The 14,961-nt window shown below is 38.6% G+C and overlaps 1 protein-coding gene across 2 annotated transcripts; it reads right to left on the reverse strand.

Annotated features, from left to right (window-relative positions):
- Nucleotides 1-477: 477 nt before the first annotated feature.
- On the reverse strand, nt 478-14,495 carry LOC131556903 (glycerol-3-phosphate acyltransferase 3-like). Of its 2 annotated transcripts, none has more exons than XM_058803823.1 (12): nt 14,340-14,495; nt 7,246-7,316; nt 5,354-5,644; nt 4,898-4,972; nt 4,504-4,593; nt 4,095-4,188; nt 3,693-3,808; nt 2,900-2,955; nt 2,444-2,529; nt 1,722-1,850; nt 1,243-1,322; nt 478-800 (listed from the first exon to the last, which is right to left on the reverse strand). In XM_058803823.1, the coding sequence occupies exons 1-12, from the start codon at nt 14,493-14,495 to the stop codon at nt 686-688; spliced, it is 1,359 nt and encodes a 452-aa protein (XP_058659806.1). In that variant the 3' UTR covers nt 478-685. The 2 variants fall into 2 exon arrangements, with proteins under 2 accessions (XP_058659806.1, XP_058659805.1); XM_058803822.1 differs by having other exon boundaries at nt 5,354-5,624; nt 7,244-7,316.
- Between the last annotated feature and the right edge of the window lie 466 nt (nt 14,496-14,961).

Here is a 14,961-nt window from a genome sequence, read left to right on the forward strand (position 1 = left end):
AAAACCACAAGATATGATTTAAAAACACAGGATATTTTCTGTTACACTGTCCTTGGCTGTGATTAATTTACCTCAGCTTCACACACCCAGACATCAGGGACATGATGCCCTGGACACTGTTCTGCTCTTTGTCATAGCAGAAAATATTCTACAATGCCATCCCTGGTCTTGTGACATGGAGGAGAAAGCCTCTGCTTTTTCCCTCTGACATAAAACACTTCCTCTCCAACATGCAATTCAGAAAACATATTTTGGTGAAATGCTTCATGTCTTTTGACATCAGGAGATCTATCTCTAGAGCAACATGGTTACTGTGGCTCACAGGAGCATTGCTAGGCTAAGTCGCTGAGAGAGTCTAGCAGTACGGGGGTGATTTATTATAAGTAACCATTTAAGTCCTCAAGGTATTGCAAATATTTTAAAGTCATACTTTAATGAACATAATTAATTTTACTGTAGATTCTTCTCAGCATCAGGGAGAACTTTATTAGCATATTTTATGTTTTCCTGTTTATAAAATTAGAGTACTTTGCTTTAAATAAGGATATTTCTTTATTGTTTCCCTGCTGTGTCACATGCAAAATATCTTATGGGAACAGAAGGAAAACACGTTTGGCTTAATATAAAGCCAGTCTATTTTCTGGTAGAGATAAGTCATGGAAAAATGAGATAAAATAAATAGCATTTAACAAACATTTCCGTTTCCCACAGATCCATTTTCTATTACTATCTGGCAATATTTTTTCTGTTGCTCTTCCTTGAAAGACTCTTTGACCTTTTTCCTTTTCAGTCCTCCATCCCTGAAAGATACAGAAAAGAAACAGCCTTAAACTCACTTCAGGGACAAAGCAGAAAAACTTTACTATATTTAGACTATGTAGTCAAAGCAGTTTCCACTCTTAATGTTGACATCTGTAAGACAATGCTAAGTGATTTATACTGCCAAGATTTACAACACCACAATGCCCTTCTTTTAACCCAGCATTTAACAGGCAAGTAATTAATTTTCACCTAATACTGCCTGCTGTCTAAACCCACCTGTCAGCTCTGTTTCTCTCTATCTGCTATATTATTCTAATTATTCTAATGTAATTGTTCAAGTAATAAAGTAACATTTTCTGAATCAGAGTCAGTAAGGGTGGTGGACTACAGTGTAAACAAAGCAGGTTTTAAAGGATTCCATGCTAATATTTCAGAATACAGAGCACCTTTAAAAACAATTCCAGAGGTGTTGCTTCTTACCAAGGAAGCACAGACATTCCTGCCCGAGCAGCAATGACAGCCTTGACTCTGTCAGCAAAGTGAACAGCATCTTCTTCTTCCTGAAAAAAAAATATATGCATTAATTGCTTTACAACAGACATTTTCTCTGTGCCTCACTTAAATAGATAGGTTTTGTCAGAGAGCAGGCAGTAGGATTTATGAGCCAAATGTAAGCAGTTCCAGCTGATCCTGGTTTGCCAGTCTGGTACCAAAAAGAACTACATGGGAGGCTCTCTGGTTTCTGGGACAGCCTCAAACAACACACAGCCTGAAGTCCCAGGTCTGGCCAGAGCAAGGGATGCATCCTAGATAAATCCAGCACTTGGATTGTAGTGTTGCTTCCTAGCCTCTGTCCATTAAGTTATCAATAAGGATTCAGAGCACCTTGTGTAGTAATGCACACCTCCTTCCAGACAGTATTTCACAAGCACTTTCAAAACATACAAAAGTGTAAGAACCTCTTTGACCATCGGTGGCAGGTACCACACATTGCAGACAATAGCCCAGCTGGTTAACACATTAAAACCATAGGTCATAATGGAATGCTTTGTGCTGTTCCAGAAGGCATCTCCAAAGCGGGGGTCATACTGGAAGACAAGAAGAATAAGCTGCCTTGGTTTAAATCACATAAATGGCTCTTTTTTTTTTTTTTTTGGCCACAAAGTCACAATTCAACTTATTAAATAACGGGCAAATCTAATCACACCTCCTGAAAGCATCAGTAAATTCAGAGTAAAGTTCCAACATTTATTACAAGTTTCTAACAGTTAGCATTTACAAGCAATGCATGATGTCAAACTGTAACAGACCTGCAACACAACTGTAGCAAAAGATTTATTCAAAATGTAAAATCTTGTCATCTGCATATATGCTGACTACAAAGGTTTCCTTGACAATGCTCACACCAGTTTTAAGAACTTACATAAGATCAGGTAACATTATAGTGCCAGAAAAAGTAACTAATATTTCCAGATCTAGAGTGACCTGGCTAAAGCTATTCAGAATGACTTGAAAGTACCAAGAAAACTGCCCTTATCCTCAGAGCACATAAGAGCCAGGACAGAAATTACACGTTTCCCAAACCACAAGTTTCTGTCTCTCAGGGCTTATTCAGTACTCCCTGATGTGAGAAGCATTTGCAACCAATCCTTCCATGTTCAGAAAAGTGCAGTTACAGTACCTTGATTGCTACTGGATGGATGGTCCCTCCTACCTCAAAGCTCCCCTTCTTAAACATCATTACAGATGTGTTGTTAATGCAGGTGCCTGGTCAGAATTAAAATAGATGAAGGGCTTAATCCACTCTGAGAAAAGTATCAGGAAATTAATCCTAAACTGTCTTAAGGAGACTTAGTTCTTAAAGAAGAAAGTAAGCTTTAGTTCTTAAAGAAGAAAGTAAGCTTTAGTTCTGGAACATAATCTCAGAGCCCTGTATGTCTTCATTCTCTTATATGCTAAAGCAAATAAACTGTCATAAAACTGTTGTAAAATACTAGAACCTGACCTTTAATATCTCGTAAGAACTAATTAATTCTACAGACTAAAAACAACCACAGTTCTAAAGACTGGATATAATAAACTGCACTCAATGGCAAGAAGTGAGATGAGCAAAAAAATCAATACAGTTGATTCTTACCTTCTGGGAAAATTAAAATGGGTAACTTGGCCTTATCTGCAATGTGTTCTCTAAGTCTGTGGGGAGAAAACAAAATTTCAATGTATACTTCATATTTGTTTTGTTCAAGAGTCTAAACATTCATTACCTCTCACATAGGACAAGAAAAGCCCTTGCCCAATTGCCTTTCACCCTGTCAGTTGCCTCATCTGGAATATGTTCTGGTTTCAGGCCTTTATCTCAGTATCTCTTGAATTTAAAAAGTAGATTTTCTACAAAGCTCTATGAAGTTCCATTTTAACCAGAGAATGGTGGTTCTTGAAGCATGTGAAAATAACTTCCCAGATTCCAGCTATGAATGCAGTCAAACATTTTTTAGACTGAAAGATATTCCAAATTTCTAGTTTTCCTGCTTTCTAGGTTCCCAACATCAGTTTTACATGTATTTAAGGATTCCCCACGTTTATTTGACAGGTCACTATCTTACTATATTTGCTGCATCACTTAAAACCACAAATATCGCCACTAAGCAGATTACTGACACTAAGATCGGTCATTTTCCAAGACAACTGTCTTTCCTACAACTCAAAAGCATGGAGCTCCTCTTTGGCCTGCATTAAAGGACAAAATCAAACCACCATACATTAAAAAAAAAACAACCAAAAAAACCCAAAAAACCAAAACCAAAACAAAGCAAAACAAAACCAAACCAACCCAACCCAACAACAAAAAAAGATGATGACAAAAAATGGCAACACTGATGACAAATTACCACACCTGACCAGACAATGAAGCAAACACCTCACTACCTTACTTTTTCCTCACCAGGTGACGGTCTTTCATTTCTGAGCGTTCAAACAAGACATGCTGAGAGGTTCTCATGCAAGATTTTTGAATAAGTCCCATAAGCCCTCCGTGTACCTGGCCAACCTGCAAGTCCAAAAGAAACTTGTTACAAAGCAAACACACACACACACTTAAATGATTAAATTCTAAACACAAATGCAAACATTTCCAAGCTTATTGACAAATTATACCAATCCCCTTGGTCATGCATGTGCACACACCTGCTTGCATCTAGTTTTTTTCAGTTCAGAATGTGAGTTTGAATGCTGTCAAATCCCAAATATTCTATAAGGAAGTTCACCCTCTTACCCAATGCTCCATCTATGGACATCTCAACATTACTGATATTTACCAACTGTCTTGCTCATACCAAGGAATAGCATCCATCACTGGCCAGGATTAGGACATCCAATGGAGATGTGTGGTTGGCTACACAGATGCCTCCTTTCTGTGGTTTGTTTTCCCTGCAATGACAACCATAAAAGTAATTAATGTTTATTTTCCAGACTACAATCCCAGTCAGGTGGCAAGCACTATCTAAGTGTCTGAAGAGTACTACATCATCTACACACACCCTGCCAATACACAGCAGGAAACACAGGAGGGCATGTGAACATCCTGAGAGAGTCTGGATGATCCAAACAGCTTTTTGGATCAAGTTGTACCATCACCAAGTATCCAGGCAGTAATGGAATAAGAATCCTGCTCCAAAACTTGAGATGTTAAATACTGCAAGAAACAAACTCCAGACTAATAAAGGGCAAGGTGGCAGCACTCACCTGTTATGGAAATGAACAAGGCCACTCAGACATCGGACACCTAAGGTGGCACATATCATCTGGACCTGGTTGCTCAGCCAGCCTTTAACTCTAAAAGAAATGAAGCCATAAATACATTTCTAGTTCTATGGAGCCACACATGCAATGTAAACTCTCTGAGTTATCCCAAATTGCTGTTACTACAAAGACCATACTAAGGTTCACACTGCATGTCTGCTTCCAGATGCCATTGCCATAACTTTCTCTCACAACACTCTATAATTTTACAGGAGAGAAAAAGTCAGCCCGTGATAGTCCACATCAATCCTCTGGACTTCAGCAGACTGTTCCAACTACTAGTTCAAATCCTTAAAGAAATACAGAAGAACTGAAAGAGCCCTCAGCAAATACCTACCTGCCATTTGGAAACTGTCCCACTACAGTAGTGGCCAACACCAGCAACAGGATGCTGAAAACAGACAAGCAGATGCTACAAAGTAAAACAATCTTAATTAAATGCCAAGAAGCAAAACTGGAGGAGTAAGCAAGAAGGTTTTCTTACTTGGCTCTTTAATCCATTTCACAATGCTTCCTTCCAGCATTTAATAGCATCTAACTAGCAACAAACTACTTGCTAACCCGCACAAACCCCTTAATCCAGCTTTGCTGGATTTTAAATGCAAATTAATTACTAATAAAACATATGTAACATGAGAAATTTACTTTTTTTTTAAGGGATATTTGAGTTTAGTTGGCTTCTTGGAAAGGTCATGCCAGATTCTCCTTCCTCCACTAGCCAAGAGTATATTATTTCACACCTTCTGTAAAAAGTACTGTGAAATAGGATCCCAGCAAATCCTGTGTGGCTCACCGGAAAGGCAGCAGGAGGCAATACCGAATTAGGATGCCAGTGACCCACACAGCAGCCAGTTTCCAGCTGACATGATGCAGGTTGGCATTGGTTCTGCTGAGGAGATTCCAGGACAGCAGCTCCTCAGAGGAGAACCGTTGAGTGACTTCATCCTCTGCAACTGCCTCACAGCCCTTCTTGGAGAAGTACATGACATCAGCAAGGCTGAAACATCCTCGGCATCGGCCCACAACCTCCTTCTCCATGGGAGTCTCATCTCTCTGGATGATCCCTGCATGAGGAAATGAGCCCTTCTTCCACAAGGTGAAATGAACAACATGGATTCCAAAGAGAATATCAAGAAATACATATGCTTTTTAGAAACAGCTCTCCTACTCAAGCACAATAATGCATTGCTATGCCTTATTGATGTACTGACAGTTCATTCCACAAGTTACTTCTCTAAATGCGGGGGGTGTATATATGGGAAAATATATGTCCAATTGTGTCAGGAACCCACGCATTACCGAGGAAACCATGGGCCACAGCAACTACGTCCAGATATGGACAGCAATCCTATGCCATATATCGCCCCTAAGTTGCTGAGGAAGAAGAAAAGGATTCTGATCAAGCTGCAAATAAAACCTTGACCACAGCACCTACTTCATTATTATTTACCAAACAACATAGGCACTCAGACCTAGAAATATATACACTGCCAAAACAGCAGATCCCTTCTGGTGCCTTGACTCAAATTCAGGCAGAGTTTGTATGATTGTTCTTGCTGATGTTGATTAGCTTTATTGTTTCCCAGCTGTAAAAAACACCTTCCTCTGCATTTTTTTTCTTAGAACCTTCTATCTCCCCCCATCCCTTCTCTGCTTAGAGTCACTTCCCTACCAAAAAACTTGAAAGTGCCTGGGTTTCTCCCCTCCCAGACACACAAAGCATTACACAGACACATTGTGCAGGAATAATAACAACACATTCTTGCTCTGCTATTTGTAAAATCACACCCCACAGGACAGCAATGCAGCAAGTCTGCTGAGGTCACTCTGAGACCAGATTCTCATCTGGCTGGTTACAGTGACTAAAATTCTGTTGGTTCATACCAGCTAACACTTGGCTTTTTTGTTTGCCTCCCCCACATCTTTTTTGTTTTTTTTTTTTTTTTCTTTTTGATGGGGTATATTGGATGACATTAAATATGCATGATAAAAATACATTAATTTATCTTGATCAACCTACCTCCCCCTGAACAGAATCACAAAGTTTTCCTCCATCTGCACTTCAGTAAAACCTTCAACTCCCAGGAAATCATCAGAACAGAAAATTATTAGCTGACAAACCAAGCAGCCTACATGACTAATCACTAAAAATGGCACTACAAGTAAAAAGATAACTATGAGAACTTAACTCTTTGATCAAAGAAGGAAGGAAAAGTAGTTGGGAAAAAAATTATTTGGATTTTATCCTCATGTCTAGAAAAGAGTACAAATTCTATCTGTGATCCATGGGATGCTGTAACTCTTTTATTTGCGAGCTTGGACTTTTTGGGTGCTAGGAGTTACAAGAAGCAAAAGATAACTATGCAGAGCCATGTCAGGCACAAAGAACACTAATTTATCCCAATCCAGTAAAGAGAGAGCTGATGGAGCCCAAAAGCAAAAAACACTTATGAAAACAGGGATGCTTCCCAAATGCTTATCAGCAATGTCTTTCTATATCCACACTAGTCTCTAATTCCTTTTATTTACAAAACTCAGAGATTAGATATTTTATAACATGCTTATGTAGGTTTATAGCTTCAATGGATATTTGCTCATCAAACTCCTTTCTAAGTAAGATTGTTAAATAGCTGCCTTTTTACAAGATAAATAGTGCTGTGTCCCCTTCATCCAGAGATCTTACCAGTGGAGATTAAATTTTCAAGTGCCATCGCCTTCTGCTTTTTTACTCCCTCCTCAATCTGCAGGGTGGCCCACTGTTCCCAAAACAAGAAAAGTAGATGATGATGGTTTTCATTTCATCATTTCCAGACATTCTGCAATTACCTCAGGTGAATTGTCTGAGCCTCTTTTACCCCTGCCAGGTCTAGGATTTTCATTTTTCAAACTCAGCCTGAAGCGTGCCCTTCAGACCTCCTGTTTCATTTGTTACACAGACTACCTTCTGCCATTTCCAGGAAAAATTGTTTGGCTCAAACTGCTTTTCAGGACACAGGCAGTTGTTTTTTTTTTTCTGTAGGTCCAACAAATTACTGAGCTACCTATGAAACTCTATAAGATCCAATATACCCAAAACTCTATCTTCTCTAGTTAGCTGCAGGCAATAAGATTATACAAAATAATATCAGACATTAGAGGTATGCCAGAAAAATAGACCTGAAAATTTGATTTTAAAGAATAAAAGAGATGAATTCATTTTGAGGGCATTCAAGTGGTTTCTGCTGATAGAAAACAGAGCTGGCAACATTGTGTATCGATAGTATTTCAGAAGAGCAGCTGTGGTAACAAGCTTTCACCCTTCCCTGTATTCATTTTTTTGGGCTAAACCATTTCTTCTCCTTGCATAGAGCATCATAAAACTCTCCATTAGCAAAATCAAATATAAAATTATGCCTGAGTTTTGAAGTTTTCCTAGTTTTGAATGTTTTCATCATACATACATAGACATATAAATAGTAGCTCCCATGAGTACTAAAATCTGGCTGTATTTCTGTCAAGGTACCTGCCCTAACAAAGGGCATAGGAGGCTTGAGTGTAGGCTCTGCTCATTATTAAAGGCTCAGTAACCCACTCAGTTTATGCCTTCACCTGCTATTAAAGGTTCCCATCTACAATACATAAGGATCCATCTGTTTCATATAAACTCTTGCTAAACAGTGTATTTCCCTCTAGCTATGTGCAGCCACACAAGTCGCCACAAGGCTGATCTCAAACAGTCTTCACTACATTACAACATGTCTCATGTGCAAACATCAACCAGCTTTTTGCCACCCTTAAGTTTTGCATGCTCTTTCTGTAGCTATCAAAATTAAGTCAGTAACGAAATCAAAATGGACACTTTGCCTTCACATATCTAGGATATTTTAGTTACCCGTAACTGACCTTTTTTTTTTTTACCAGCCATCATAAAAGAAAAGAAAAAAGTGAAGGCAGAATAGGCTTTAATGTAGTATTTTAAACTCCATACAAACCTTCTTTAGTAACACCATAAATCAAACAACCTCCCCAAAAAAGAAATTTAAAAACCTACACCACAGAGCATCATCTTTTCTATACTTCCCAATTATTCTCCTGAAAAGGTCAACAGGAACATCATCTCTCAATCTTTTGCAACACAAGGAGAGTCATTCAGAATGGTGGAGCCAGGTGGAACCAGGGGATGTCATGAAAACAGCAGCCCACACACTGAGAAATGAAAGAACATACAGAACAGGTACAGGAACGTTGCAAAAGAGAGTAAGTAATGGCAAATTTAACCTCTTTACAAAATACTGCTGGTCCTCATCTCTTCCCCAACATCCTTTAGGATAGTTGCATGGCATTAGGGAAGAAAAAATATAAAACATAAAATATTTGAAACTGACAAATAAAGCCTTCTGCCTTAGTCTGTGCTTTCCTGTTTCCTGTCTACCACCCTTATCTTGCCTATCATTGTCCTCCTACATAAAAAGCACCTGTCAGCTGGCCAGGACTGCCAGAAATGAGCTTGCTCATACTGTCTTGAAGGATCTGGAATACCTCCAGGAGGCTGGCTTTTAATGCCCAGACAGAAAAAGGGTGACAGTCACTGACCAAGCTGGCTCCAAAAATACATGTTAATTAATCTAAATGAGCAAGACATGTCAAAACCCACAAAAATTTACAAAGCTTACTAGTAAATTATAAAATCTTGCCTCCTAGCACAGAGAAAGAGTGAGGCAAAAGTGGCAGACTTAAACTAAATAGTCAAGGCTATAAAGGCAGCGTCCCAGAAAGATGAAGAAGAGCTTTCAAAGGCTGAACAGTTACACAGGGCTCATTAGCTTGGGAAAGAGCTGGCTGAGATGGCTGAGACAGGCATCTGCAAAGTCTGGACTGGCACAGAGGAGTTGCTTAAGGAGCACTTATCCATTTTCTCTTCTACTACAAGACTGAGGCTTACCATGGGAAAGCTTTGGGCAGAGTATGTGAGTATGAAAAAAGGCAATATATTTCCACAAGCCATCATGGGACATGAAATTCTCCTAACTCATGGCTTGGCATGGGAGACTGAAGAACAAGCAGCGAGGAGGGAACACAGCTGTAGAGTCACCCAGGCCTTAGGCTTTCAGTCCAGCCATTGAATTGACACCTGTCAAAGCCATCTGTCTGGGTCAAACTCTGGACTGACTAACTCTGCAGTGGCTACTGTGCTGTTCTGCCTTTGGTAGCATCTGTGTGTAGAATTTGTTTTCCAAAATGAAGTAAGGCTTTGTGATCACCTTTGTATTGCACAGTATTGAGACAGAGCTGTCACGCTGTTCTCTGTTGCAAAACAGTAATGAAAGGATGTTTTAAATACCTTACAAAAAAACCCACAGATGTTGCAACTAACACAGAATTTAAGTATTAAATGTAGCAACTTCATTCCTACACCTGCTGACTGAATGATAACTCAGATGTTGTGCTTTCCCTCACTCCCATTTCTGAGGTGATGAGGATACCAAGTCCAAACACCCAATGGCTGATCCCACCTGAAATACTCAATACTTGACAGGTTAACTCCAACAGTGCAACAGTAATTTGTTTGAGCTTTCTGTAATTTCATTCTAAATAAAATGAGGGTGCCCAATACTGCTTTATGTTAATTACTGCCTTCACAGGACATGACATGAAAGACAATGTGGAATGTTCATTTCCTGAAATCTCATATCTTGCACGATTTTTCCTCCTTTTTTGCTTTTGTATTGAGTACAGCTCAATCCTCCGTCTTTCCATACTAAGTAATAATTCAGTTTTGCCTCTCTTCCCATATTTTACTACCTCTTCTCCCATATTCTCACAAAAGGTTTTTCTAATCACTCATTACATGAACTTTTCTCAATCTTTTCCTCATGTGTGACAAAAGCTCATGGGCAATTCTTCCATGTAAAGTCTTCCACTACAGTGTCAAAGAGAAGCTTGGTAGGTTTTCAGCATGAACTAAAATCACCATCTAAGATCAAGCACTTGTGACCTCTTCACTCAACAGTGGTTTCTGCCTGGCATTATTTCCCCTTGCCCATTACAAACATGAACACAGATCAAATAGTGTGAGTGTTACACTCAGTGTCTGAGATGATCTGACTGTCCACCCTCAGGCTGAGAAAAGGACTCACAAATCTCCTGGCTGCTCCATGGGGACTGATGAAATGGGTTGAGAAGGGGTTGTTTGGGATAAAAGCACTGATATATAATTTGTTTGGGTTTTGATGGAGAGGCCAGCAAGGATAGCCATGTATTTAAAAGCACAGCAGTGCAAGTTTTCACCAGCTGAAGCGTCAACAACATCCGCCATGCTCCAGTAGGAGTTCACAGCATACGAGCTACCTCCATGTACAAGTGAGCTCTCAATGCAAAAACTACTCACAACTTTTAGATGGCTGATTTCTTTTTCTCTAGAAGCAGCAATGCTCCAATTTCATACAGAAGTTCAGATCTTGTAGAACTCCAGAACATTTCTTGGCAAATAGAGCTACAGCTGTTTAACGTGTTTCTTTGACTCTTCACAGGGCTCTGAGAGCATGGCATAGATTTCATCCTAGCAAATGCATCTTCTTTTGCAAACACTAGAGTAACATTCCTGGAACAGCTTTGCTAATATCCTCATTTCCAACAAACCCCAGGATGGACAAAGCTCAGAGAAAAGACATTATTTACAAATAAAAGTTTACAAGCATATGTGAAAGAATAACCCTAACAACACCCAAACCACGTTCACCTTTATAATTTCTATAAATACTTGAAGGATAATTTAAGGGTAATAATAAGAAAAATTATGGGCTAATATATATGCAATTGAGAAATTACTGTATTGGAGGTCTTTTGCTATTATATTATCCATATGTCCTAAAAAAAAAAAACAAAACCCAACAAAATCCAAACAAAAACCCAACCACAAAAAGCACCTGCAAACAAAAACAGTCACCCCAAATTTTCAAACCTTGAATCTTGCTTTTATAAAATGATTTATTTTCTTTCTAAAATAACAAGTATCTAGATTCCTTGATGGAAAAGCAGCAGAAGGTAAAAATTATTTCCATGCATGATTACATTTTCCCCATTTATTCCAATCACCACTCATAGTGCTACAACACTTCAGTGAAGTCAACAAATCAAAGTGACTTATCTCATCATATGCCACCATTACTCATTGCTTAGTGATAGATCTGAAAATCTGAGTTTTATTCTGAAACACCCTTTTTGCTCCAAACAAATTAAGTAAGGTCTAAAGATACATTTTCTTTGAAAACAAAATTTAATTTTTTTTTTTTACTTTGAAGTCCTTGATTTCAGTCTCCACTCTTCTATTTTTCTCGAGTTGCCAAACATGGAGGAAAATAAAACATAATTTTCCTCTGCTCAGCTGTAAGAAACAGATATAAAAAACTCCTCAGGCGAGAATGTTTCTATTAATTTTGCTGGTCTACATAACAGACTAAGTAAAATGCAACACAATGGAGTGACCAGCCATAGTGCTCAAGGTTGGATTTTTGCTGCAGCATCACCCAGTTCTTTGGCACTCCCTCGAGCAGTGACATTCCTGCAATATAGACAGCAGTGTGCTAATACATGACTAAGCATCTTCAGCATTTCCAGCTCAGCTCCCTGGGAAGGCATCCTGTTGCACCATTCCAGAGGACAACAGGAACCACAGATGGTCTCTGTGCATTATCCCATGATCAATATTGCAGGAACACAACATCACAGCTAGAAACCAGCCAATACCTCTCCAGGGTTTCAATGTCAGATTTTTCGTATCTCAAACAAGCCTGCCATAAAGCTGTCTTATCTCAAGCTGCAATTTTAGCTGTATTCTGGTGAAAAAGCCCCAGGACTCCAAGAATAGGCTCAGCAGTTCCATGCACAAGCTTTAACCCAGAGTTTTCCAGTCCTACCCTTTCTTCCTAAGAGCCTAGTGTGCCACATTACAAGCAAAGGGGACCTAACACGCCCTCCATTCTTTCTCCCTCTCATTTTCCACCAAGATAGCTCTTAACTACTTTTGTGGCTCAATGAGAAGCATTTGACAATACTTCAAAGAAAACCACTGGAATTAATTGTAAGATGAAAACAGCAGAAACTTTTCTTTTGCCCACAGGACAATTAGGGAACAACTTTGAACAAAAGAACAAAATGAGCCAGCCTAAATAGCAGTGCATGGAGTTGTGCTGCTCCTGTTATTAGCTGCTGTGGCAGCAGGGAACGAGACACAAAAGGCTATAGCTGATCGCATAACAATTAACTTATTTATTTTTCAGTACATTGATCCTCCACATTGTGAGCACTGAATTATCACTAATAACCTGTTACAAAAAGTGTGGAGAGAAAAATACTTCAAGTGCTTTACCAAAGAGAAGTACCTTCCTACATAAAACACACACTGAGTGGGTCAAACATCTCTTGGAGTTGGGAAATGCACAGGGAAAAAAGAAACCTAGAAATTATTTTGATGTCCACCAACTGCAGCAGCGAAGTTGTCTAAAGACAGGTTTGATATTAGAGAAACTCTTAATTAGGGATTTAATTAGCATACCACTGTCTGATTAAAAAATATTTCACATATAAAGGCCAATATTACATACAGCCACCACAAGCAGTCATTGCCCACTGACATCAGTATCTGAAAAAAATAACTAACCCCTAAATTTTGTAGTCATCTGCACTATGCTAAATGATGTTCAGACAGCTGAAGACAGACACTGCTCAAGAGCTCCTAATCAGTATTAAAACAAACAAACAACCCTCCCCAAACAACAACAAACAAAAGAGAACATAAAGATAAGACAGAACTGGCAAGGTAAGACAGTCATGATATTAACTGTATCACACTGTTACAGACATGTTCTACTGCAAAATTACTGCAGATTATTCCAAGGGCTTAATAATAATAGCAAAAATAATAGTAACATGTTTCCTACCACAAGTAGAAAGTAAATTCACAGAAAGCAGGTTTATGCCAGAAGCACAAAGTCAATCTACTGGAAAATGGAAATGTTTACTGTTCAATATGATGAATTCACAGCACCTACTTCTGGCTAGTAATGGATATGAAACACCAAACTTGAAAAACTAAATGAGATTCTGGCTTACAAAAAGCCCCAGAAACCTTTTATTGATAGAAACAGGATCAGAATCTCAGCCATTATCTGTTTATCTCTAGAAAAATTCCACTTTTAGAAGGTTGCACACAGATTCCTTTAAGTCTTGTACAGCAGAACTTGTAACTGCTGGATCCCCCAGATTTATAACTGCGTGAAGCAAACACACAGAATCGGTGTTCTTACCTGGAATATTAATTCCATGCAATTAAAACAATCCAAACAAAACCACTGAAACTTCCATACATCTAAAATACACATTTTTATTACTTACCAACTCCACAAACTAATAGATCTTTTTCTTTATACTTCACTTGTCATGAGTATTCTACTTGCATGAAGCATTCTAACAAGCATGAACTAGAAGAAAATACCATGGAATCTCTACTTTAACCAAAAAAAACCTCAAACCAGAAGCAATGATAAGTCAGCACATAACCAGATACCATTAAAGATACCCCTCAAAAGATTATCATATGAAATAAAGCTGCAAATAACACATGCAAGTTAATGGATTTTGTTCTCTTCTGAGTTTTATGGCATTTGATATAAATGCCATAAAAGTCAGAAGAAAAGGTATGTGTTTGCTACAGAACATGCTTAATAAAAATTTTATTTTTATTTTTTATTAAACATATCCTGTAGCAAACATACACCTTTTGAACTCACATCTCAACTTACCTCTAACATTTTAATTACAATTTTCACATAGCAATGACAAATCCCCAGTGACACTCGAAATATCGAAGGCAACCAAACGAATGCCACAAACAAAAAAATCCAGACAGACAAAATCTTGCCTTCTGCAAGGCCATGACCTTCTCTATTTTCTTCCATGTTTGCCCCTCCAAAATGACAATCAGCTGCCTTTCTGAGAATATATGCTCATCTGTAGTGGAGAATCTAGCAAGCTTCAAGAGACAGAGGCAAAGAAAAATGACACATTCTAAGAGCCAAAGCTGTCTCTAAGAGAAGGCTGTTGCTCACTGAAGACTGACACTACTGATACTCTCAATGATAAAAGTAATTTCTACCCTTTGTCGCGCCCTAACTCCACCCACTTCCTTGTAATTGATAAGCGTTTGCTCACCAGGGGAGAAGAAAGAAAAAAACATGATAAGTAATAATATATGTTAGATAATTAGATGCTGCCAATAAGGAACCTTGTCAATGTGACAACCGGTTTTCACAGGGTGTCCTGCCAATAAATTACAATACAGAACTAGGTGGGTGTGTTTTTCAGACTGCCTAAAATCTTCTCTTATTCATACACATGAAGCATTTCTCCAACTGATGTTTGCAC

The sequence above is a fragment of the Ammospiza caudacuta genome, chromosome 4 (genome assembly GCF_027887145.1).
Source record: "Ammospiza caudacuta isolate bAmmCau1 chromosome 4, bAmmCau1.pri, whole genome shotgun sequence".
NCBI lineage: Eukaryota > Metazoa > Chordata > Aves > Passeriformes > Passerellidae > Ammospiza > Ammospiza caudacuta.